The sequence below is a fragment of the Phaethon lepturus genome, unplaced genomic scaffold (assembly GCF_000687285.1).
Source record: "Phaethon lepturus isolate BGI_N335 unplaced genomic scaffold, ASM68728v1 scaffold8873, whole genome shotgun sequence".
NCBI classification, from domain to species: Eukaryota; Metazoa; Chordata; class Aves; order Phaethontiformes; family Phaethontidae; genus Phaethon; species Phaethon lepturus.
This window is the reverse complement of record NW_010529697.1, coordinates 56,840-80,649: the sequence shown is the minus strand read 5'-3', so window position 1 is coordinate 80,649 and position 23,810 is coordinate 56,840. Positions and strand designations below refer to the sequence as shown.

Genomic DNA, 23,810 nt, shown 5'->3' with positions numbered 1-23,810 from the left:
AAAGATTACAAAATATGTTTCTGTTGGAAAATGTTCTACATGTTTTCCTATCAAAAGCACTAAAAAGAAAAAAAACTGCCACCCGTCAGTGAAAATGTTAATCTGTTAAACAAATATAACCTACAGTATCAATCACGTCTTTTTAAAAAGTGAACTTAAATTACTTTCCATCATGCAAACATCTTATATCGATTACTCAAGAAAAGACGACTGACGTTTAGAAAAGTAATGACCAAATGTATGCTGACATGGTTGGAATATTAAAAATATCAACAACACAGAGCAGTTATTAATGCTGTCTTTGATCTTTTAGGATACCATCTGCAGTACTGTATTAAGGTTTACAAACATCTAAAAATGAAAAAATTTGCATTCAGATACAGATTTTCATCGTGTGTCAGAATCAGGCAGGAATTTTGAGAAGGAAAGATAGCTTTACCAGACGCCGGGCTTTCTACCCAAAGTAGTATGTACATACATGGCAAACCCCTAACAGTCTTCTCGCTGAGCAGATTACAGACCTTTTTTTTTAACTTTTTATGAAAGTAGGGTCAGGGGAGGGGAAAAAAAACCCATAACAACAAAACTCCAAAAATTCCATCTCCTTTAAATAATTATTTAAAAGCAACGAGCAATCGCTAATTCACATTAATTGCCTGTGAGTGTTCGCTGTGGTAGTCGAAAACCAGAGCAGCTCAGCCCACTGCCTCAGGGCCATCGCTGCGAGCAAAGCATGAGCAAACCACGGCGAGGTGGCTGTAGGGTTGGATTACGTTACTCTAAGCTACTCCAGCTACTTTGACGACAGCCCTCTGAAATTTGGCGTTTGTTCTTTACCTCCCACCAGCTCCTCCCCCCGTGCCGTGCCGTGCCGCCCGGGACCCCACGCCATTTGCAGGCCAAGGCTGCGAGCGCAGCTGCCTTGCGAGCCCGAGGAAAAGCGGGCTAACGCACGCCTACCTCGCCGGGGCCACACCACGCGCTGCATCTTGCTTATTTGATCAGATTTCTACGGTTTTTGAATCACGACAAGAGAATTCGATCATAAAAGGATACGTGGTCCGCAGCTGTGGCAAAGTCCTTCAGACCTACTCGTACGCTTCCACACGGACAGAAACCAGAAATGGTTGGGGTTCCCCATCCAGTTCACCGCTGGGATCCGCCACTTTGCACACCTGCCCCTCGGCGCACACAGATCCCGTACGCCACCCACAGCAGAACAAGTCTCACCCGTTGTCCCATTTCCACGCCTCGGACATACCGCAAGCACGGCTTTGGAAGTAAGAAACAACCGGCACGGACTAGCCACCTGAAAAGCTCATCATGAATATTACCATTTTGTTTTTCATCCTCTAGCACCAAGCAAAGTTTTCTTTAACGAGGGAGAATTAAACTACTTCAGTCAACAATTCTTCTTGGTTTACTATATCCTTCAGCCCGACAGACGACGGCCAAACCAGTTGGTTTTACCTGAACTCATCACCTTCCAGAAGGAACAGCTTTACATGTGCAAGCACTCGGGGACATTTTTGCATACACCTCAAGTGATGTTGGCAAGCTTTCAAACTGCACAATGCTTACTGTTGTTTCAGTTTTATCAAAGAAGTATTGCTAACTAACTCAGGCTTTTGCCCCTTTTTGTCATTGTGAAAATGGACCCTCCAGAAATACACCTGCACTCTTCTGCCCGCAGGCTCCCGAGGAGCTTGTATCATCCCGAGAATTCATGCGGGTGCTCACACGGGTCACGTCTGCGTCCTACCGAGGAGGCGTGATGCATTTTTCATCAAGAGAACACCTGCCTGCCAGGAAAATCCCACTAATGGCCTCTGAATAAATCATAATTAGGATGTAAATGGAGGATAACTGTCGCACTGCTCTCTCCAGCACTGGGATTCAATAACTACCACAGCAGGGGCTAAAACCCTGGTTTGATTTACCTCCAGAGGAATGTTGTTTTGTTAAATGAAAGTGATGAAATTCAAAGGAAGATTTATCATACTAAGTTGCTCTCAAAAGTACTGGTGCTATTTGCTCTAAGTTTGCCTCCAATAATCAGTATTTTTTGCTAGCCCTCCCAATGATTGCTTGAGACAGTTGTCACCTAATTTCAATTATACCCCCACCTGTTCAAAAACACTCAACATGCATTTTCTTCAGGAGGCCCGGACACTCTTTAATTGTTGATTCACCTAAAAATATGAAAAAAACCCTCCCTAAAACCCTAGTTAATGGGAACAATTATCTTCTCTTTAATGCTGCCACCATTTTGACTAATGCTGCAACATCAAACAGTAGCTAAATCCCCAGAAACTCCATGGTTACTTCATTCCAGTGGGATTACATTTGATTTTGAGAGAAAAGGAAAATTAAATATGCTGCATAAAAGTCTCTTTCATCCTGGATTACAATTTTCTTTTCTCTTTCCTACGAATTGCCAGTTTTACTTTCTTCCTGTACGTCTACAACCCCATCAACTTGAGGACTAATTACAGCAGCTCTGTGTGGCCAGCTGAGGAATACCCAAGTTCCCAGGCCAACGTCCAGGCGCAAGACTGGAAAGAGCAAGCGACCCTCCGTGCCTGCCTCCCAGCTGTGGTGCCTGCAGCAGATCTGGGAGAGGCACGTTCTCCACTCTGGGCATGTGCCTCGATCTAATCTTCCGCCCATGGGGCCGTGGGATGCTCAAGAAATTCTCATACTCATCCTTAAATTGCAACCTTTCTTCCTTAAACATGTAATCCTGGAGCATCTCAACCATAACAGTACTTGCAAAAGCAATAGCAAATATTGTAGGTTTTTATGAATTACAGGTTTTCCAATAATCAAAAGCCTCCTCTTTCAGAGAAAGAAAAGCCACAGACTGTCATTGCTGCCCTCCCAACCTACTGAACACTATCAGATGGCTCAGCTCTATAATCAACCACAGCACATCTGCATTGTCTCTCCACACTTGAATCAGCTGGTGCATCTCCCTGGGGCATTTGCCGGTCAAGTGCCTTGTGCCTTCTCTGGACCGCAGCCCCGGGCACAGCGGGGTTTGCTGGGCTGCCCAGGCTCACACCGACAGGCACAGCCAGCTGTGCCTATGGAAGGTCAGTTAGAGGGTGGACTCAAACCTGCAACCATCTTCATCAACAGCAAGGCCCTCACCATCACCGGCACGGGATCACACCACACAGACCAAGCAGGATGTGCCAGATAATTAATGAGACTTTACACAAGTACTTCATTAACACCTGGGACCAACCACAAACCTTTTGCTGCGTTATACTTACAGCAAAATTTTCAAAAGTGCCTAAGGTTCATTTTGAAAACTGACAAAATTCTCTAAGATCCCAACTCCCACTAAAAGCTGATGGGGCTCAGGCTGCCGAGTACCCAAACTGACAGCTGCCCCAGACCTGTTCAGCTCCCAGCTCAGCAGCATGGGCACGGCACTGGGTGCGAATGCACCTAGACTGGGGCACAGACTGGGCCAGTCCTCATGGGCTGTACCACTGACTGATGCTCAGTTTGTCAAGAACCTGGGCTTCTCCACACTGCATTCTACTTTCTTGGGCATTTCTGAATGAAGACAGACAGACGGGGCCAGAATTTTGGAAAAATTCGTGTGTCTAAAAAGCAGATAGAAATTTAGGAGAACTTCCTAAAGAAAACAAATGAACTTAATGTCCAGCATGGAAAGCATAAAAAGGGAGCTGGGTACAGAATTTGCTTAAAAGCCAAATGGTACTTTTAGAAGCATCAATCTGAACCTTTACAGGCTTAAACTCCTTCCAAATTCAGACCATCAGGATCTTAAGAACTTCTAACAGTTGTACAGTAAGGGTAAAAGTCCCAAATGCATCCACTCAAATGGTCCTGAGCAATCGCAGTCTTGGATTTTAACTTGATGATGATGATGCAGAGAGGTTCACACACGATGTTGGGGTAAAACTGACCAACCACTATCCTTGCATTGTTAACAAACGCATTCGCAAATGACATCTGCCCTGGCAACCATTTACTGCCAGGATGTGATTGTCATTTGCTATGAGAGCCAGCACCCCGCACAAGCTCACAGGGGAGGCCACCGGTGACACACAGCCATTTCCCTAGCTTTCTGTAAAGGATTTCACTCACAGAGGGAGGGAGTTCAGAATGCTGCCAAAGCCACAGCAGAATCCCTTTTTCCTAGTAGATTCTTGCAACTCACTTCTGACGCATGACTTGCAACATCGCATCAAAGACCACCTTCCTACTAGAGGAGGCAGGTGATTCTCAGAGATGAGTGTCAACACGCTCTGTACCTTAGCTCAAAACAAATCAAGAAATGCCAGGTTCCCTCAAGAATTAGAGCATAAATGGGAAACTATGGTCCTTTGAACATGGTGGGAATTATTACTTTTAGACACAGGCATTTTTGCGTTCTTGGAAACGGAAGTCTCAGACTCCTCCTAAAAGAAAAGGTAATAAAATAAATAGTTTGGGGCTTTCACACTCTCTACTTCCATGCGTTCCTTCTGCAAGACAAGCATAATGAGAAAAGTTATATTGCACAGTAAACAGCACGTGACTATCAAGCAAATGGGGAATACGGGGACAAAAGGGTTTGTATGTGCTACGTGACGAGCAGAGTGCTTTTCTCACTGCTCAGGGAGCTGCATGCACTGCAACAAGCCCCTTATTTCAGGGCACAGCAAACACCTCCCAGACTAGAAAGGAACAGGATCAGTCACCAAGTGACATTACAGTGGAAAAAACAGATCCAATTGGAAAAAAACAGTCCAATCTTTCTCTTCCTGTTTTTAAAGAACTGAAAACCAAAATACGTAATTTTTTTGCTACTGCGAGACACTGTTTAAATGGAGCTTGCTTTCTCTAGTATCTAACAAACCTCTTTGCATACTGCATATACCAGAAACCCGTATCAATACTGTAAACATCCCACCTGAAATCTGAGCACTTTGCTGATAGAATACAATCATTTTTCTTTTCTTTATTTTTTTCCCCCAAAATATTGCACAGGCTGTTGTGGTTTATTTGGGGTTTGCAACACCAAAGCACTGCACAAAGCCCAAAACCATCAAGGTCTAACCTCAGAAAGGCCCTGCTGCAACTGCAGGTCAAAGGTTTTGCCTCCTTTGAACTAGAAAATATTACAAAACTCCCTAAAAAATTACCTGCTTCATTATCTACTAAAAAAACCCAAAGCAAAAAAATGGTATTCACATGTTTGATATAAGATCTCTCTGGTATTTTCTTTCGTGTTATATTTAAGCCAACCTGGGAAATTTCCTGATCATTGCCTGCCAGAAATGCACTGCAAAGACTGAAAATCAGATTCATAAGGAGTGGATACTTGCAGAAATTGGATTCTATTAGTAACTATCTGGATTCCAAAAAGAGTCACCTCTTACCAAGTTAACCACTCCCAGATGCTTTAGCTTCTTCACTGGTATTCCTTCCAGTTTGGATAAAATCAACAATCGTTCTGATTTTAAGCCTGTCAGCAATTCCTTCACTGTGAAAGACCCGAGTTAATCAAACTGTACCCACAAACAGGCTTGTGTAGCAATGCAGTAACAACTTGTGACACTTGCACTGGCAATATAGAAAGAAATCTTAACAAATTAGAAGTTGACACTGATTTTACCTAATGTGAACCAAAAATGATGACTAGGAAAAATAGTAATTCCTTTTCAGCACATTTTTAGCATAATTTTTCTTAGTTCAGCCCTGTGTATGCCTGCTTCGGGGAGTATGTGGAACTCCACCTGCAGGATTTCCCCTCATTCTTGAAAACTTTTTCATAATTTTACCAACTGGGCACCCACTAACACTTTCTGCAATAGCTTCTTTTTTTCTTCTTCTAGCAAAGGCAAATATAAAAATCGATATAAAAAAATCCAGTCCCAGTAATCATGCACTGAGAATGGAGAAAAAAATGCTTGGAGATGTGACATTTTAAAACATCTCTGTAAGTTTAATTTTTAAAGGACAGAATGAGGCATATTAAATTCTTCTCATACTATAAGGTACGCATATCACTCGTACAAGAAAACTCCAAATAAAATGATTAATCAAAGTGACTGAAGAGGCGTGAAAACAGTGCAAGCAGGAATTGGTGGAGGCATCTTTTTTTCTTTCGAATGAATTCTGTTACATCCTTTCCCTTCAAAACAATAGTGCAATTTGGATCTTTGCTTTTCTGATTTCATTGAAAAACACTTACTAAATACTTCTGCTGATAAGAGCATTCAGAGCCATGCTCTAGAGTCACTCTGTGTAAAGGCAAGTGCCTTCTCTACTGGTAAGAGCAGAATGGGACGATATCAGGCAAACGCAGCCTGTAAGAAACCAAAATGCTGTCTTCCAGCAAAAGCTCACTCTAATGGAAATGCAAAGCAGAAAGAAACTCTGAAGTGATAACACACATGCTGATTGGCTTTGATAGAGAACGTTTTGCAGCATTTTTGAGGAGGTATCAATAGGATCATGAAACATGGTGAATGTGTAACAACAGCAAAAAGTGGTGGATGCAATGTCAGAAATTTAATATAGAAAGGACTTCTACAAACTCTTCCTTTCACAAGCATTCTTACACAAGCAATCCTCTTCTTGGCAAGGGGCTGCAGGATCAAAATATAAAAAGTATACATAGTCAAATGATTTTTCAGAGATACTGAACTTTATATATGTAATTCTTTTTGTGGGAACAAAACTCTAAATTGTGTGGTACCGGTTGGTGCTGCCAGTCCCAAAGAGCATTAATATTTTAGAGCCTTGATCCTGTAGACCACTGGCTTCCCAGGAGGGTCTATAGAAATTACTGAAGACTTTATTTGTTGGGTTTGGAAATGGCTATACTGTATAAAAATGTTTTCGTATTTATTTTTTAAAAAATTAGCTTTACAAAAAACCTTTTCCCTTTTTTTCTTTTTCTTTTTTTTTCTTAAAGATATCATTATCTACAGGAACCCATAAAAATTCTTCCATATTTACATCTAGATAGCTAATCATTGACAAATATAATATGTGAAATAAAATATTGAAAGTGAATATCCAACCTTTTAAATAGACATTTGGCTCACAGCATAAACAACAGAGAAAACAAATAAACAGAACAACAAAAAAGATCTGCTCTTCTTACAGGCCTGATCTTTTCCTTTCTCTTAAAAAAACAAAAAGGAAAAAAGAAAAAAGTATATTGGTGTGTTCAAACACGCTGCTTCTAAGCAGAATGCCAGCAACAAACTGCTCCCATCCAGCACCTCACACTGAAAAACCAAGTTCTCTGAAGCTCGTGTGAGCGGCTGCTGAGACACGCGAGTGCCCAGCTGACGCAGGACTGGCACCTGTCCCCCACGCTGCGCCTCATGCATCGTTTGCCTTCTATTCTGAGGAAGGGCATGGCCCCCACACTCCCCTCCTTTTGTTCTCAAGAGACGCCGTTTAGCTTCCTTCTTAAATGATATATTTGGCCACTGATGCACGGAGGCTAAGATTAGGGTAGGAAGATGACGGCGTGCCTCTAGTTTCCGAGTACGCACAGACACTTGCCCTCTGTTCGCTCCTGCCCAAACACACACGCCGCCCCGCGCAGCCATTCACGCACTCGGAAGTTACACGGAGCACCAGGTCCTCTCACGGGGAGCAGGCCAGCGTGCCACACAGTCCCTCCTAACCCTTTGGAAAATAAATTTCCTGGCACGTCCCTTTCGCCAGCAGTCTGGGAAGTGCCGAGGAGGAGGAGGAGGAGGAAGAGGAGCCCGCACAGCCGGACAGGGCCAGGCCAGCAGCCCAGGCCCCCGCGGCCCCCGCTGAGGGGCTGCTGCCTGCAGCTGGAGTGCAAACTGGGACTTGGGAGGGCTACGGGGAACACAAAGCTCCTCAAAATGGTCTCCGGTTCCCCTTGCGGGCACAAATTCTCTAAAATTCGGGCCTTCTGCTTGTTGTCATATACTGGCACATGTGCTACAGCTAGTGTAATCAGAACTCAAACTGTGCTATATTACATTACAGCCACTCGCACTTGCGAACGCCCCCTCACGCACACATATACGTTGGCAGGATACATCAGCATTCACGTAAAGCTTTGGAACTTTTATCCCTCATCATTAAGAGCGAAAGCTACTTAACCGGTACCTTACTGTTAATTGCAAATGTGCTTTAGAAGCAGCATTTCCTTAGATAACTTTCCTCTGTAAATATCACAGTGACCATAATATATCATTAAATGTATTTTGCTGAAGTGCACAGCCAATAACCCTGGCTATATATATATTTATATAATTCCACCCACCCCCAAATCTCTTTAAAGAAAGTCTGTAAAAGCCGGTGTCGCAGTGTGAAAGCTTCCTTGAGCATAGGAGTTTAAACAATGTACCTCACCATAAAAAGGAAAGAGAAACAAATTAAACAGCTGTAGGCGCATTATCCCATACTTCTACAGTGTTGTGTCTAAATGCTGTGCTGGCTTGAGAAAGAGTCTGTGCACGAGTCAATCTGTCTTAAAATACTGCTGTAAATATTGTCATTGGTTCGGTTCTGCAGTTGTGTTCTCCTCTTCATCCCTCTTGGGCTTCCCTTTCTCCTCCTCCTCTTCCCTGATGGCCTGGATTTGTTCTGAAGATTGGTGCAGCGTGGATTGCTCTGCGCCTGGCTTCTCTGTCCCGGCTAACCTCTCCTCGTCCTCAATTACTTTCTTCCACATTTTATGGTTCTGAAGCAGGTGCTGAGTGATCTGACAGTAGATTTTCCTCCTCTTAAATGTCTTCTTTCCTGTAAAATACCGTGTGACATTAATGTGCTGTTTTCTGTCAGAGAAGAAGGAAAAGGGACTGAAGTTGTAGGAAGCAGACAGGGTGTACTATGACATATAGGAACTGCACCGGCAGATTTTTTAAACCACAAACTCAAACAGTCTTAAAATTCAGAAAGCTATGCCTCTCCAGAGCTCTGGGAAATCAAAATTGTGTCCTCCACAGTTCAGTCCCAGCTTCATCCTATCATAGGCTGCATGCTGCCCCTGGCTATGCAACTCACAGAGACATCCAGCACTTGAATGACTGTGCATAAAACGTTGCTGAGCTGTTTCTGATCCTTTTTTCATAACAAGAACTTCAAGACTCTGATCAACCTACTCCATAACACACACACATTAAATTCTGTGCTCCCCTGCTGCCAATGGATCTCTGCTGATTGCCCTAGAAAAAAAGTCCTGATTTTGTTTTCTCCACATTTTATCTCTTATCTGAGCTGTAGAAGGATAATGAATAAGCAAGGATTAGTAATCAAAGGAAGCAACCCATTCCTCTGTTCCCTTCTCAACGTCAGAGATTTACCACTCCACGATAGCACTGGAGATGACCTTAAAGCCTTTGCACAACATTGCTTTGGCAGCAGAGTCTGACCACTGAAAAAGTATATAGTCATATAGCCAAATACTATCAGGGAGTTCGCTTGCCTTTGGTTTTGAAGCATCAGTCCCCTGCTGTTAACCTATGAAATGTTTTTGCCACTGGTAGTTCTCATGGCTCCTGACACAGCTGCTCTACAAGTGTTTTGCTATCTGAAGTGTGTTTTTTTCTGTGTCAATATAGCCTGTCCAACACAGATTGTCAACTCCTTAACAGTACAAAGCTTCAAAATTTTCCCTGCTCATTAACACTGGCAATGGCAGTCACAGAACTGAAATAATAACTCCTCCAAAGACAATTGCTGATTTCTTTTTTAAAGAAGGTGACGTAGAGGAATGTCTTGTACCAAATAAATTTGTGTGGATTAGTATTTGCAGGTTGCCTAAAGTATGTCTGTGTCAGGATCCAAAACGTTTAGCCCTTGAAGCTTTTGAACTGGAAACAAAGAGCTTTTCACTGAGCGCAGACCAAATCCAACTCAATCCTTCATTAGAAAGCCCTTGGTTCCCAGTAGGAAACCTTCAGGTTTAGCCCTAATAAGAAGCCCCTACCCTGCCAATGCCGCGGCAGGACATTCTCTCCTGGGTTTCCTGGGTGACCCCGCATCTTGCTGCTCTCTGCAGACACCAGCAAGCACTTGCTGTGGAGTTAAAATTTGTCCAAATCACTAAAGATCAAGCCTGTTTAATTCTTGTATTTGCATTAGCACTTCGTGGGAATTACATGCTCCTGTATAATAACAAAAATGATTTTAAACTATCTTAAGGTTTTACAACTCTTAGATTTATCTCAACTGCTTTAGTGAATTATCAGGACCTAGGTGAAGTGTTTTCTGCCACAATTATATTTCCACCTGCCTAAAAAACATTTCCATCACAAAAAAGATCTTCACCAACATCTACACAACTCTTAATACCTATGCATCTGACATCTCAGCCTTTTGTTTCATTGAGAAAGTTTAGAACATCTAAAATTGTGTTGATCATAGGTATAAATTTGTAATGACCTGTAAGACCCCTGTATTGACACAAAAGATGCCATAGATTTCTGATTCAGACCCACACAGTCACAGAGAATTTAGGGAACTGGAAGAAAACAGTTTGCAACACGTTGGTATGATTGAGAAGATGAGCACCCCACATTTGGCAAGAAGAAATTAGAAAGAATTTGTTTGGATATTTCAAAACTTGTGATACATTAATTTTTAATGTTTTGAAAAAGATAAAGAGCCTAAAAGCACCAGGTTGAATAGTAAAGTACTGTCATGGAGAAGAATGTGAAAAAGAAAATAGAAGACAACTAAAAAATGGTCTGTTTTCAATGTGACAAGGGTTAATAATGGTTTGTGCTTTGAACCTGAGAGCAACATTGTTAGACTTGACCAGCGGCGAGACAGAAGGTGAGTGAATATAGAAATGAAGTGAAAGGAAACTAAGGATTTCAAAGTAAGATTAGACACTCCAATGGATAAACGAGAACATCCTTCATCTTTCTTTTTCATACAGCAATATCAGTTTCAGGCTTTGGAGTCTATGTTGGATACCAATCACATACACTTTCCCCGGTAGGCAATTCCATAAATGCCAATCTGCCACAGAAACATGAGGCTCTGCCTGCTATTACAGAGCTCATTGATCATAAGGTGCTAAAATAAACCTATGTGTGCCATATTACTTAATGTTTGCTGTCCTCAACAACATTTTTTGTGCATGTGAACCTGCTAAACTTAAAATACATGCAAGTGTGTGTGTGAACAACCGCAACGATTTCTTAAATACAAACTGTGTACGCCTGGATCTTACTAGAGAAAAAAGGTCAGTTCTGCACATCATGAGATGTAGATATTAGTTCCACGTCCTTATGTCACTTATTGCAATCATCAAATTTTTCTGCTTCTCAGCTTCCCCAACAGAAAATAGGGATGATACTCAGTAGGGCATGAAAGTGTGTGTAAAAGAACAGAAAAAGCGAGGCCGTTAAGAGATAAAGCTATGTACCAGTATTTCAGTAGTGCAGTTAAGGCTAGTGCTTTCTAGAAGGACTAGCTATAGGAGAGGGAGAGAAAGCTGACCCAGAGGAGGGAAATCAAAGAACAGAAGTAGGAAATTCAGAGGGAGGAGGAACACAAAAGAGGGGAAAAGGTAATACATGCAGGTTTAAACTGGTAAAAGAAACAGGTCTACAGTTGCAGCCTCTTCTCACAAATCACTTCCAATGAGTTCCTGAGATCTCCTTTCAAGGTACAAAATTTTCCTCTCAGTATGACAAATGTCGGCACTGTTGCCCTTCTGGAGGAGAGGCAGGAGACTATCAGCTTTAGTTACCGATTAGCCAGAAGGGCCAAGTGACTGCAGCTCCCAGCACGCAAAACAGCAATGCTCAGTGCTGATTCTCTCCCCACTCTTCTCCACACATTACCTTGAAGAGATTTGCATTAAAATACATCCAAAACTCCTTCAGTGCATCAGTATCTCAGAGCCTCATTCTATTATTCCTGTACATCATGCTAACTCATGAAAATGAGGAGTGCTTTCCTCAAAAAATCTTCTCCCAGCCATCTCTCCTTCAACTGAAATTGCTGCAGTCTACTAACATCAGTGCTGAAATAGTCTAAAAATCCCTCATGCAGACATGGGTGATTCACCACCAGAAACCTCAGTTGAAGGTAGACATGAGCAGTAGGTATGAACAGCAATGCGTATCAGTCCTGAAACCATGGAGCGCCTCCATTACCAACATAACTGGCTACATGCCAGCTTCACCAAGGACGGCACTGAATCACTATAACTCTGGAGAGGCCCATACTGAACCTGACCAGCTCACAGACTCTATGCTTTTACAATATGGCTGCTTATTTTTTGGTCACAATAGAGAACTTGCTCTGTTGAAAAATGTAAGTGTGAACAACTTACTGGATTCAGCATTTTCACAAGTTTCCATTTCTGCTGTTTCTTCCTCTTCCTGCTCATCAGTGTCTCCTGATTCATCACTATCTTCTATCCATTTTCCTGGCATCAGACCTGCTGAGTCATAGGAGTTACATAGTGGTCCCACAATGTGAGTGATGAAAGATTCCTGGAGGTGTGCCAGCTGAGGAGCAGAGCGATCCATGAAAGGACTGATTGGCAAGCCCAGGCTAGCCTCTTCATCACCCTGGAGATGAAAAATAGCGGTAATTTCTCTGAAGTAAATGCAACAAAACCGTGTCACGAAAAGCAGTAATGCACATCAAACCAATTAAAAATGATGAAAGAAAAATAATTCAGCCCACAGCCACTTTCATAGCATGCCAGCATGACATTACTACAGTGCCATCACGTCAAATGGTTAATCGAAGTTACAGCTCTTTTCTTGTAAGAGGACCTGCTGACGACAGTGTGAATTTAACAAGGATGTTAGTTGATGACTGTGCAAAATGATGCCCACCGCCCTTGTCCTGTACTTTACACTGTGAGTGTGAAAATTTGAAAATTATTATTTTCTTTCTTCACATTATTTTCAAAAAATCTCTTCTGATTTTGTGAGTGTTAGCTCACAAGAACCTTGTAGTCAGCCACTTGTTTGCAGGGAACAAGATTGAACCTCTATACGCAAGGGTTATCTCACTGAACTAGTTTTCTTATTAATTTTGTCCTTACAACCCATAACAGAGAGAGGTCCTCTTGGCTTTGGGTCATAAGTATTTGTTTCCTGAGACTATTAGAATGAACCCTATGAAAGCAGTGGTTACTCAGAAGCAGTAAATTTTTCCCATAAAGCTTTTTGCTAGCTTTTTTGGGGGAGAGAGAGTAGAGGGGAGGTATAGGAAGACTTTTTTTTCCCTCCTCTTATGATGTGAAAGAAGGTTAAAACTTTCCTGCAGAACCAAGTCTGAGATATTCACTCACAGCTATCACAGCAAAGCTTCTGGTGATATCAATGAATTTTCAGCTCAGTAGTGGATGCCACCTCCCCGAGAAAAAAATCTAATCCCCCTAATGAAGCTTGATATACAAATTACTGTTTTAATACCATACAGAGATCTATATTTGAGAATATAGATTAGAATTTGGAGAGACATTTTCAGTTTCCATTATGCTACAGATTGCCCAAATTCATCTCCTTGTAATCTAAATTTTCCAAAAGTCAAGGACAACATATCTGGTCAACACCCTGTTGATAACTGTGAAGGTCAAAGAATAAGAGTTAAATTTTGAAGCATGTACAACAAATGTCTCATTTCCTTTTGTTTTGTTTAGTAACTTTTATAACAACCTACCCCAAAATGTTATGTCCAATCATTAAATGCAAAATATTAGTGTTAACAAAACACTGAAACATGCCATCCATTCTTGAAATAGCAAGTACATTAAGTAGAGGTGGCACCTCACTCTTCTTTACAGTACTCATCTGAGACTTCCTACTAGAAAGCTGACTATTGAAATGTATACAAGTTCTGTTTTCATGTTCCGTTAAAACGTGATTTATTATGTGAAATACCTTGCAGGGCATTTTTTGATTCTTTTTAATATGTCTAATCTGTCTTCAAACAAGTATGCTGAGCATGTGGAGAAAAACAGGAAACATACTGTAACAATATGATACAGCATTTTTAATGTTTCTATGCAACATGTTTTTAATAAGGAGTTTTTATTTATATGGGAGTTAAATTCTTCAAAGGAATTGGTGTTTATTAAAGGAAATTTAAGAAAGATATTTCATTATTTTCACAGCATAGGTGGAATGTACATATATATGATTTTTAATAACAATTCTAGGGAAATTTAAACTTCCCATAAAATTATCCTTTTTAGAAATGAGAACATGAAGACTTTTCCCTTCTCAGAAAAAAAAGGATGATCAAAAGCATGGCGAAGATGGTTTGCTACATCTCTCATAGCACAGTACATTAATGAAAATCAGATTTTAACCTAGGTTAAATAAATTGAGAATCTAGGTTATCCTCTTTAATGCCAAAAGTAACTCCTAGGAAGAAAATGTTCCCTGTTTTCAATCCCATCAGCATCCTGGCAGCATGGCAACTCTTGCCATACAAAAAAAACCAAACCAGGAAAGCCACTGGGGCATACTGATTCCTCAATACAGTGAACACACATCTTCTATTAAAATAAAACCAAAACATCTTCATATCTTACTATGTGACCTCTTGGAATTTGCAAGCCAAGAGTTCAAACACATTTGCCCACAATACCCATGCCAAAAGGAATGCTATTAACAAAGATAACATATGTGTTATTCTGAATCAAATTTTGCAGAGATGATAAATCTCAAATGTTTGGGGTTTTTTTGCTTGGGGTTTTTTTTTTTTTTTAGTTACAGGATTGTAAGAAACATAATCTCCAACAGTCCTTTGGTGAAGCTTCCAAGAGCATGAAAACAGTAGCACACCTTTCTGACTGATGGAAAACAACCCAGATTCCTACTGTGGAACAGATAACACAGTGTTGTCCCACATGTGCTCCTCCCAAGCTTGATTCAAAGCTCACTATCCAGGAATTTGACAATATTAATGTGTTAGAGCACTTACTGCCCTCTGACATTAGTTATGCTGGATCAAAGGAGAGTCATCCTATATCCGATTAACAGGTTTTGTCTGCATGCAGTAGTCACCCACATAAGCTATGATCATCACCAGAATTAAGTGAAGTACAATTTGTTGGGAAAGTTGTAATGAAAACAGACAAATATGAAGAAAAGCATTTCCTAAAAGACAATTTGGGAGATGAAGGTTAACCACTGTAGTTATGGGACTCACTTTCTTTAAAAAAAAGAAAAGAAAAATGGAACCAACTATATATGCAACATATATATATATATATATGTTCTTTCTTTTTCTCAGGAGATCTGAAATAAATGAAGAAGTTTCAGGTCAACATCTGGATTTTATCCCTTTTCCCATTTCTTTCCATACTGCAGAAGGCAGCAGCAGCAGGAAACCCTGTTTGTTTTTTTTTTTCTTCAAACTGTAAGTACAGTAAATTTAAGGGAAGATGAAAAGGCTTTAAAAGGGATTACTCTGTGATTTCAGGTTGCTGCACAGGCTCCCCAAGAAGTCTGTTGGGGTGTCTGGTTCAGTGATTTAACCTGCTTGCTTCCACTCAAAAAGACAGGATGTGGAATTTAGTCTAACCAGCACATTCAAAATATATTCCCACTCGGGGAAACAGAGGAATAGTGTGGGAACAGCCCTGTTCCTTGCACTCAGCAGGGGTAAATAGGTTATAATGAGAAAAGGTTCAATTAAGGGCTCCCTTACACCTGGCAGGAGAGGACCAGTGCCTGGCTCTGTTCCCAGGTCTTTGTAAATCAATCTGTGGCTGTCCTCCTTCCTCATGCCACCATCAGTTGAGCCTTGCGTAATTAGTGCAGTTGTACTGACAAACCTTCTGAAAGCTGAAAGTGTTCTCTTAAAACATGAAATATGAGTCAGGATCAACGTGTAGGGCACAGATATGGTTAGTCTGTGATAAACTGAAAGTCAATGTTACAGTCCTGCTCAGTACGTAAAGGTTCTGTGTGTGTGAACAGAGACATGGCCCGCAGCGAAGCTAAAATAATTCCTCTGCTCTGTTTAGATCATCTCAACAAGGATGTTGTGTCCAGTTTTGGAGACCACATGTCAGTAAAAGTGTGAGCCACCTGAAGTGACTGCAGAGAAAAGCAATGAGAACCTGCTGATGTCTTGAAAAGACATAGAAGGAAGGATGAAAAGGTAGTTTGCACTAAAGAAGACAGAAAAGGAGATGACTGCCAACAGAAAAAAAAGAGGAAAGGAAAATTTGTCTGCCATATCCACTGTAAGGACAGTTCCAGACTGGAACAGTTAAGCCTGTAGAAACCCCATCATCAGAGATCTTTGAGGACACATCAGAAGCTTCAGTGACAAAGGGACTTTCACTAAACCAGCAAAAGGATGGACTAGTGTAACTCTAGCCATCCCCTTCACCTCTATTATCTGTGATTTTCACTCATCACCAGCACTAGCATGCTGCAGGACTGTTTAACATAAGACATGCAACCAGCAGATACCACTTTGGACATGCATTTATTTACCTGTTCATAAAACTCATTGACAATGCCTTCTGTCCACTGCAGATGCAAATCTTTGCATTTTGCAGGCCCATTTATATCGGCCAGTTTGATGCACATTTGGCAAACCAGCAAGCGGTCGTTCTCATTAGTCCAGTCAATTCCAACATCATCATTCACCTAGTAGACAGAAAAAGGAAAACCATGGCAGTAATCCTGGGTAAAAGGATGCATCCACAGAAGAAGTTCTGTCCTGGGATATCTTACAGTATATTTAGCTATTTACAAAATCACAAGTGTAAGCAGGTGAACTAACCCAAGATTGGAATTTACAATCAGCTGTAAAGCAATATGTAAAAAAAAAAAATAAGTGAAAACCAAGGAACATTGAGATAAATTATGAGAAACTAATATTTAGCAAATGCTGTGCCTGTTTGAAAGCATTTGGTAGGAAAACAAACAAATGCAATCTTTCCATGACATTTCCAAGAAGTTACTACTTAATTGGTATACAAAGATAAATTACCATCAAGTGCCATGCTGATTTAATTGCAGCGTGAAGATACATGTAACAAGCTTATTTCCCTATTTGATCCAAGTATATCTGAAAGTGTTCGCTTTCTTTTTCCTTTTCTCTCTTTTTCCCTTGCCACCCACAATAAAAAGGGATATATACTATCAACTGCTCTAAAATAAAAGCATCACCTTAAAAAATTACAGAAAGGCTAAGGTTAGAAGACACCTTTGGAGATCATCTAGACCAACCCCCCTGCACAAGGCAGGGCCAGCTACAGCAGGCTGCTCAGGATCATGTCCAGTTCGGTGTTGCGTATCTCCAAGGAGGAAAACTCCACAACCTCTCCAGGCAACCTCTTCCAATGTACAACTCCATCACAGTAAACACATCCTTTCTTATTTTTAAATGAAGACTCCTCTATTTCAGCTTGTGCCCACTGTCTTTTGTCCTGTCACCAGATACCACTCAGAAGAGTCTGGCTGCATCTGCTTTACTCTCCCCATCAGGTATTTATACACATGGCTACATCCCATCAGGTACCATGGACTCGTGTGTGTCCAGTTTGTTTAATTGCTCCATAACCTGATGCCATTCACTGAGGATGTCTTCACCACTTCAGACTTCGTCTCACATCTCAGGGGCCTGGGATTCCTGAAGCCAGGTCTTATCCAGAAAGAGTGAGGCTGTGAAAGCACTGAGAACTTCGGCCTTTTACATCTCCAAATGATCAGCGATACCAACCTTACCTGCCATTAGTCCCATTTTCCCATTTCAGCCTTTTCTCCTAGAGTATCTCCTAGTGTGGGAGGGGCTGTCTTCTACTGTCCACTTAGTTTTTGAAATTCAAATCCCTCCTTGAAACACAGCTTTAATTGTCAAGCTTGCAATAGTTGAAAATGGATAGAAAGTTGTTATGCTATGACTAGAAACTTCCATGTCCTCCGTCAGCAGGTCCCTTGCCCCATACAGCAGTGGGCCCACATGGTGAGCGCTTTGCTTCTGGCATACATGATCCAACAGAACTAATGGCAGAGAGCAGTAAGTGCTCCAATGCATTGATGTCATCAAAGTGTCGGACAGTGAGCTTCTTTCATTATTTCTTATTGGTACTTTCCAGAATGCAAGTGTTCTGGTGGGAGGATGCTTACATTACATGAGTTTACACTGACTTCTGCACAAAAGGGTCTCTCTGACTGTAGCCTCAATGTACTAAACTACCGTTCAGCAACCTGATCAATAATGTGATCATTAAGAGCTAATTTTATCAGTTACAGCACCTCCACCCATATACAACCATGTCAGGTCTGCTCTCTGAGACCACTCTGGTACAAAAATGTTTTTGCCAACCAAACATAAAAAATCTCTTTTTAAGGCAGTGATTACTCTGGGAAAGCCAGGCTCAGAAACAAGCACTGGTTAACATGTCTTCATATATCACCTTCTCCTCCACTTTTTATTCCATGACCATTTGACTATTCAAGCAATAAGGAGAGACAAGGAGGTTAACAGATTTCCTTACAAATCTATAGCAAGCTAGCAGGACGTGATACATCAGACCACTCTCCTATTTATCTGCAGTGTCTCAAGTATCACCTTGCTTGGTTACAACAGTGGTTATACCTGCGGTTGTCCAGCCCGATGGATTTAAGACAAATTTAGCTTTCGATATCCACTATTTATGCCTAGTACTTTGGTTAAGCTTGTCCTCTTCCACAGTTAAGACAGTTAATCCCTGTGACAAAGCCACAGGAATCACTGGTTTAGCCTGTCTTTTTTCATTCCTTACTTATGTTCACTGAAGTGAAGGTTTTGGTCTAAACTGTCAAATTCAAAGGATGTATTCAGATGGTCTAAGCTACCCGTGCTTTATTGTCATTGTAGCCCTGACAGATGAGAATCTGCCAATACTGTTCAATACTTTATGAGGAAATCAGGCCAGCGAAAACGATCCCAGAGTTTAAAATTAAGACCTAAAGAAATCCCCCTGATATCAATGGAGATTTTGGGACATGACTATCAAGGGTGCAGAAAAAGTTCAGACTGTTACGGGTCTACAAATCAGTTCTCTGTCTACTCTGGACCATAATTTAAGGCCTTTCTTTACAGCTTCTCTTAAGGCCTAACAGAGAGAGACATGTTGCAGGGAAATGGAAAACAAAGCCAGTCATACACCTGCAGGCTTCACAATTTCAGGATACAGGTTCACCCTAAGCAATACCACAAGAAAACATTTTATCATGTTTATCAAAACATCTTAAACAACTAAGAGGTCCTAGTCATGGATGAGAAACACACTGAGCTTGGTGTGTTTTTCACAAGGAACAGGAAGGTGGTACCATCTCCAAAGGCAGGTATAATCTAGATAATATGCCAATAGCTTCGATGGATGATGGAGTTTTTTAAAGTAACTTCCAATGTGTTAGGTTGAAACTGTACAATAATTTTTAAAAACGGTTTCCCAGAGTTGCAATTTTGTACTCATAGAAGGGAGCATGCAGGAAAGATCTTTAGTGACCTTTCTCTGGGGTTTACCGATTTGAAATGAAGTAGGAAAGAAAGATCATGCTTTCATTGCATTTGAAATTAGAATTTTAAAATTGTTATGATTTCTGTGCTTTGGTAATGTAACAGTACGATTAAACCAATAAAAATTCGTATTAAGCATTTATCCATTATGGAAAATTGGTACGACCCTTGATTTTTTTTCCCCCCCAAGCACTTTGCTAATAAGTCTAAAGGGCCAGGGAACAAGAAAACAATGTTGAAAAGTGGGATGTAAGTGGGATTTACATTGAAATAGTCCATAATATCCTTAGCCTTAAACCACTTTCTGAAAAAACTAAACATATGTAATAAAAGAAGCTGTGCCACTAAACCTAAATAAGTAAAAAATAACAGAAGTGCCAGATCACTATTTAGTAGAATGTTTTACAGCAGCCAAAAGGACGTTCAGAAAAGCGAGCAACACAACAGCCTTTCTAGCCTTTTCACTGCGATGCTACCAAGCCCCACAATCTTTTCTATCCATCCACCAGAAACCCGAACCAATCTTCTTACCTTGGTGTTGAATTTGGCAACAAAATCAAAGTGTTTCTTCAGGTCAGTAGCCAAAATTGCCTCAATGACGAGGAAGCGGAAATGTTTGAACTCCACGTGGTCGAGGTTGACCAGGAAGTTATACTCTGGCCTCGACATGAAAAGGTTCCAGGCAGCAGCAGCGTGGTGGTTCTCCAGGACAGAGCGGTCGTTGTACAGCACCGCCTGTGAAAGAAATGTGGGCAGCTGAAAGCTGACAAACCCCTTGGCAAAAGGGACATTGCCGTGCAGAAATGAGAATGACATGGGGATGATGCATGAGGGAGGTTTGGGTTTGGTTGATTTTTTTTTTTTTTTTTTTTTTAAATAACTTCTCGAGGTCTGGAGATGTGATTTTGGCAGGCCTAATAGCAGACACCTGAACTGTTGTGATGGTGAAGATTTATTGGAAAATTGATTTGAAAAAACTGGGTCTTTCATGCTCAAGGGTCTTCAGTTCCTGACTGAAATGCATCATATGACATTAGATTATTCTGTTTCAATCCACAAATTAATGACTAATACAATATAGGTTTGTGCTTCCCTGTTTCTCAAACCTAACCTCATTTAAGAGGGATTATTGTCTTTGGTGTTCGTACCTGGCAATTCTGTCCATGTTGGACTGATTCCAAACACAGAAACAAGTGAAATTCCAGTTTGCAACCTGACACACACAGCCTGACAGATTCCTCAATGCTAAAATCCAAAATTGGTTAAATCTTTACCAAAACAGGATGCGTAACTCTCATAGTGATGGCAATTCTATTCAGCAACTAAAGAGCGATCTATAAAATGGACCTTAGGGGACAATAACCATGCAGGAAATCTCTCCACAAGCATTCAGTCTTTTGACAATTTGGTTTATGGAAAGAAAAGCTTCTATGTAAAATAGATGCAAGTTTTGTAACTTTTTACACAAATATATACATATATGTTCCAGTGGCTTTCCATTTCAGTTGCATTTTAGAGATAAATTCAATTGCATTCAATTGCATCTAGAGATGAAAAAATTCAATCCTATCCTAAATTTTGGAATATATTCTTTACTCCAGAGCACAGGTTGCTGAAGCAATGCAGCTTTACTGCCTATCTTGCCTAACTGCACAGTAAACATTTGAGATAGATATATTCCGTTACTTAGGCCCAACTCCTGAGGGCAGATTTTTAATACAGCAGCACTTTATCGTTACTGGAAGCTGATTCTGCTTGTTGTGAAAAAGAAGAAAAAAAGCAGATGCCAAATACAAATTCTGCAAATTTCAGATGATATCAGATTAAAAAAAACCCCAAAAAACAAAAAACCCCGAACCACAAACCAAAATCCTCAAAAATAACAAGAAGAATTTGAATTTTTCCCATTAATTTATTTTCAAACTAGGGACAATACATTAAGGCTAATCATCTAACTTCCCTTGTTGATTTTTACAACCACAAAGCTACTCGTTTCTTAAAAACAGATTTAAGGATAGCATACACCTTCTATCAATCTATTTACCTGGCCAGAGTATCGAAGTTCTTGATCACAGAAAGATGTTGCGAGGATGAGAAATATTACTATCAGTTTAGAGACAGAAACTGATACAGAGCAAGTTCAGGTGACTTGCTCTTGGTGAGAGAGGAAGTCTGGATCCAAGTTGGGGAGTAAATCTAGAATTTCTGCATCCCTACCTGACCTCTCACCATTAAGCTATCTTTTTCTCTTTCCTTGTCCATAGAAACATTTTTCAGCACAGTATGCTGAAGCCAGGCAGGTCAGCTATGTAAAGAAAGATGATCTCATAATTAAGCCAATAAACAGTGACTCAGAATTGCTGAATTCAACTCCCAGCATTGGCAGCAACTTCTGTGTAACCTTAGGTAAGTCTCAATTCCTCATTTATAAAGCTTAGATTCTTTTCCACACCACACCCCCAGCCCTGATAGATGCATAATTGAAAATACATTAATAAAAGACTGCAGCTGTTCATATTCTATAGGAAGAGCAGAAAATATGTTACAATCATGCACAAACTATCTTGCATGGTGCACTGTCAACTATACAGGTGTTTTTTATTCTATTTTAATCTTTCTTGTGCCTTACTGGGTAGAATAATTCTTCCCTTATTTCACAGTTACAGAGCCTCTGTGAGTCAACAGAGCATTAGCTTCTCCTTCACTGAGCCATTTTATCAGTATCTTTCTTAACAGCTATTTCTTAACTGAGTGTGGTGAGGGTGTGTAAGAAGACTCTTACTGATAATCCCCAAGCGAAGTGACTATTTCTGTCACTTTGATAAGCTGTTTCAAAATATTTGGTAGACTTTTGCTTAATGAAAGCCACAGACACCACTGGCAAGGAGAAGCTGTTACCAAAGACCTTCCAAACATAACAGCAATGCTGCTTGCTATTTATTTACCTGAGGAGCACTTGTCGCTACCAAAAAGGCATTGGTCCTTCCTGGATGATCATAATCATGCATGGCTGCAGCTACATAAAGAGCCATCAATTCAAGGGCAGGGATGTTGCCAGCTAGGCATCCATAGCTGTCATCTGTGGGTGTGTATGTCTTCGAAAACACATAACCCATATGGCCATGAGTGATTCCACTGTCAGAATCTGAGCAGAACGAAATAAATTAAAAAAAAACAACAAACTTACCACTTCTTCAGTGACTTACTGAGACAGACAGAAGCGACAAAGCAGGAAGAGATGGAGTAAATTTACAATAGATAACAGAAGAGTAAACACATCCTGACCTCAACGCTTTCTGATACTATGCACATGATCCAGAGCAATAAGACACATGACTGAAAAGGAAGAAATTCTGATCCCACCTGGGGATCTTCCTGCCATCCAGCAGAGCCTGTTCTCAAACTATGTAGGTTACTAGCAATAAGCCATGGATTCATGGCCATGCGGGAACTTTGTGGGTAACTCGATCTTCCCACTCCTTCCTCAAATTGCTTCACCACATAGATTAATCTATGAGACACTTACAGTCCTTAAAGCAATGGACTAGCATTTCTTGGTTCATTTACAGTGCATGTTTTCCAATCCAAAGGTCTAGACTTTGGATCTTTGCTGATAATCCTCTTAACAACCTTTTTTTGAAGCAGCTTGAACATGCCTGTCAGAGGCAGATACTGAAGTGAGATGCTTTGCTCATTTTGCATCCCAGAGTCCTGAGGGAATTGGCTGATGTAGTTGCCAAGCGACTCCCCATGATATTTCAGGTAAAGTCCCTGAAGACTGGAGAAAGGGAAACATTGCACCTATTTTAAAAAAAGGTAGCAAGGAGGACCCTAGGAACTACCAACCTGTCAGCCTCACCTCTGTGCCTGGGAAGATCATGGAACAGATCCTCCTAGAAGCTGTGCTAGGGCACATGAAGGACAGGGAGGTGATTTGAGACAGCCAGCTTCAGAGTGTCTTGAGACAGGCTTCACCAAGGGCAAGCCCTGCCTGACCAACCTGGTGGCCTTCTATGATGGAGTGACCACAACAGTGGACAAGGGAAGGGCTACCAATGCTGTCTATCTGGACTTCTGTAAGGCCTTTGACACAGTCCCCCACAACATCCTTCTCTCTAAATTGGAGAGATGAATTTGATGGGTAGACTGTTTGGTGGATGAGGAATTATGGACACATCCAGAGGGTAGTGGTCAACAGATCAATGTCCTGATGGAGATCGGACATGAGTGCTGTCCCTCAGAGGTCTGTACTGGAATTAGTACTCTTTAACATCTTCATCAATGACACGGACAGTTGGATTGAGAGCACCATCAGCAAGTTTGCAGATGACACC

General features: G+C 41.0%; 1 protein-coding gene across 1 annotated transcript in view; it reads right to left on the bottom strand.

The window, feature by feature from the left end:
• Nucleotides 1–8,251: 8,251 nt before the first annotated feature.
• Nucleotides 8,252–23,810, bottom strand: part of PDE3A (phosphodiesterase 3A, cGMP-inhibited) — a 46,847-nt gene continuing 31,288 nt past the window's right edge. The window contains exons 11-15 of the mRNA XM_010284019.1: nt 22,422–22,621; nt 20,008–20,211; nt 16,458–16,613; nt 12,317–12,557; nt 8,252–8,766 (exon numbers count right to left, since the gene is read on the bottom strand). Of these exons, the coding sequence (XP_010282321.1) occupies nt 8,519–8,766; nt 12,317–12,557; nt 16,458–16,613; nt 20,008–20,211; nt 22,422–22,621 (1,049 nt within the window). The 3' untranslated portion in view covers nt 8,252–8,518. The remainder of the gene's footprint in view (nt 8,767–12,316; nt 12,558–16,457; nt 16,614–20,007; nt 20,212–22,421; nt 22,622–23,810) is intronic.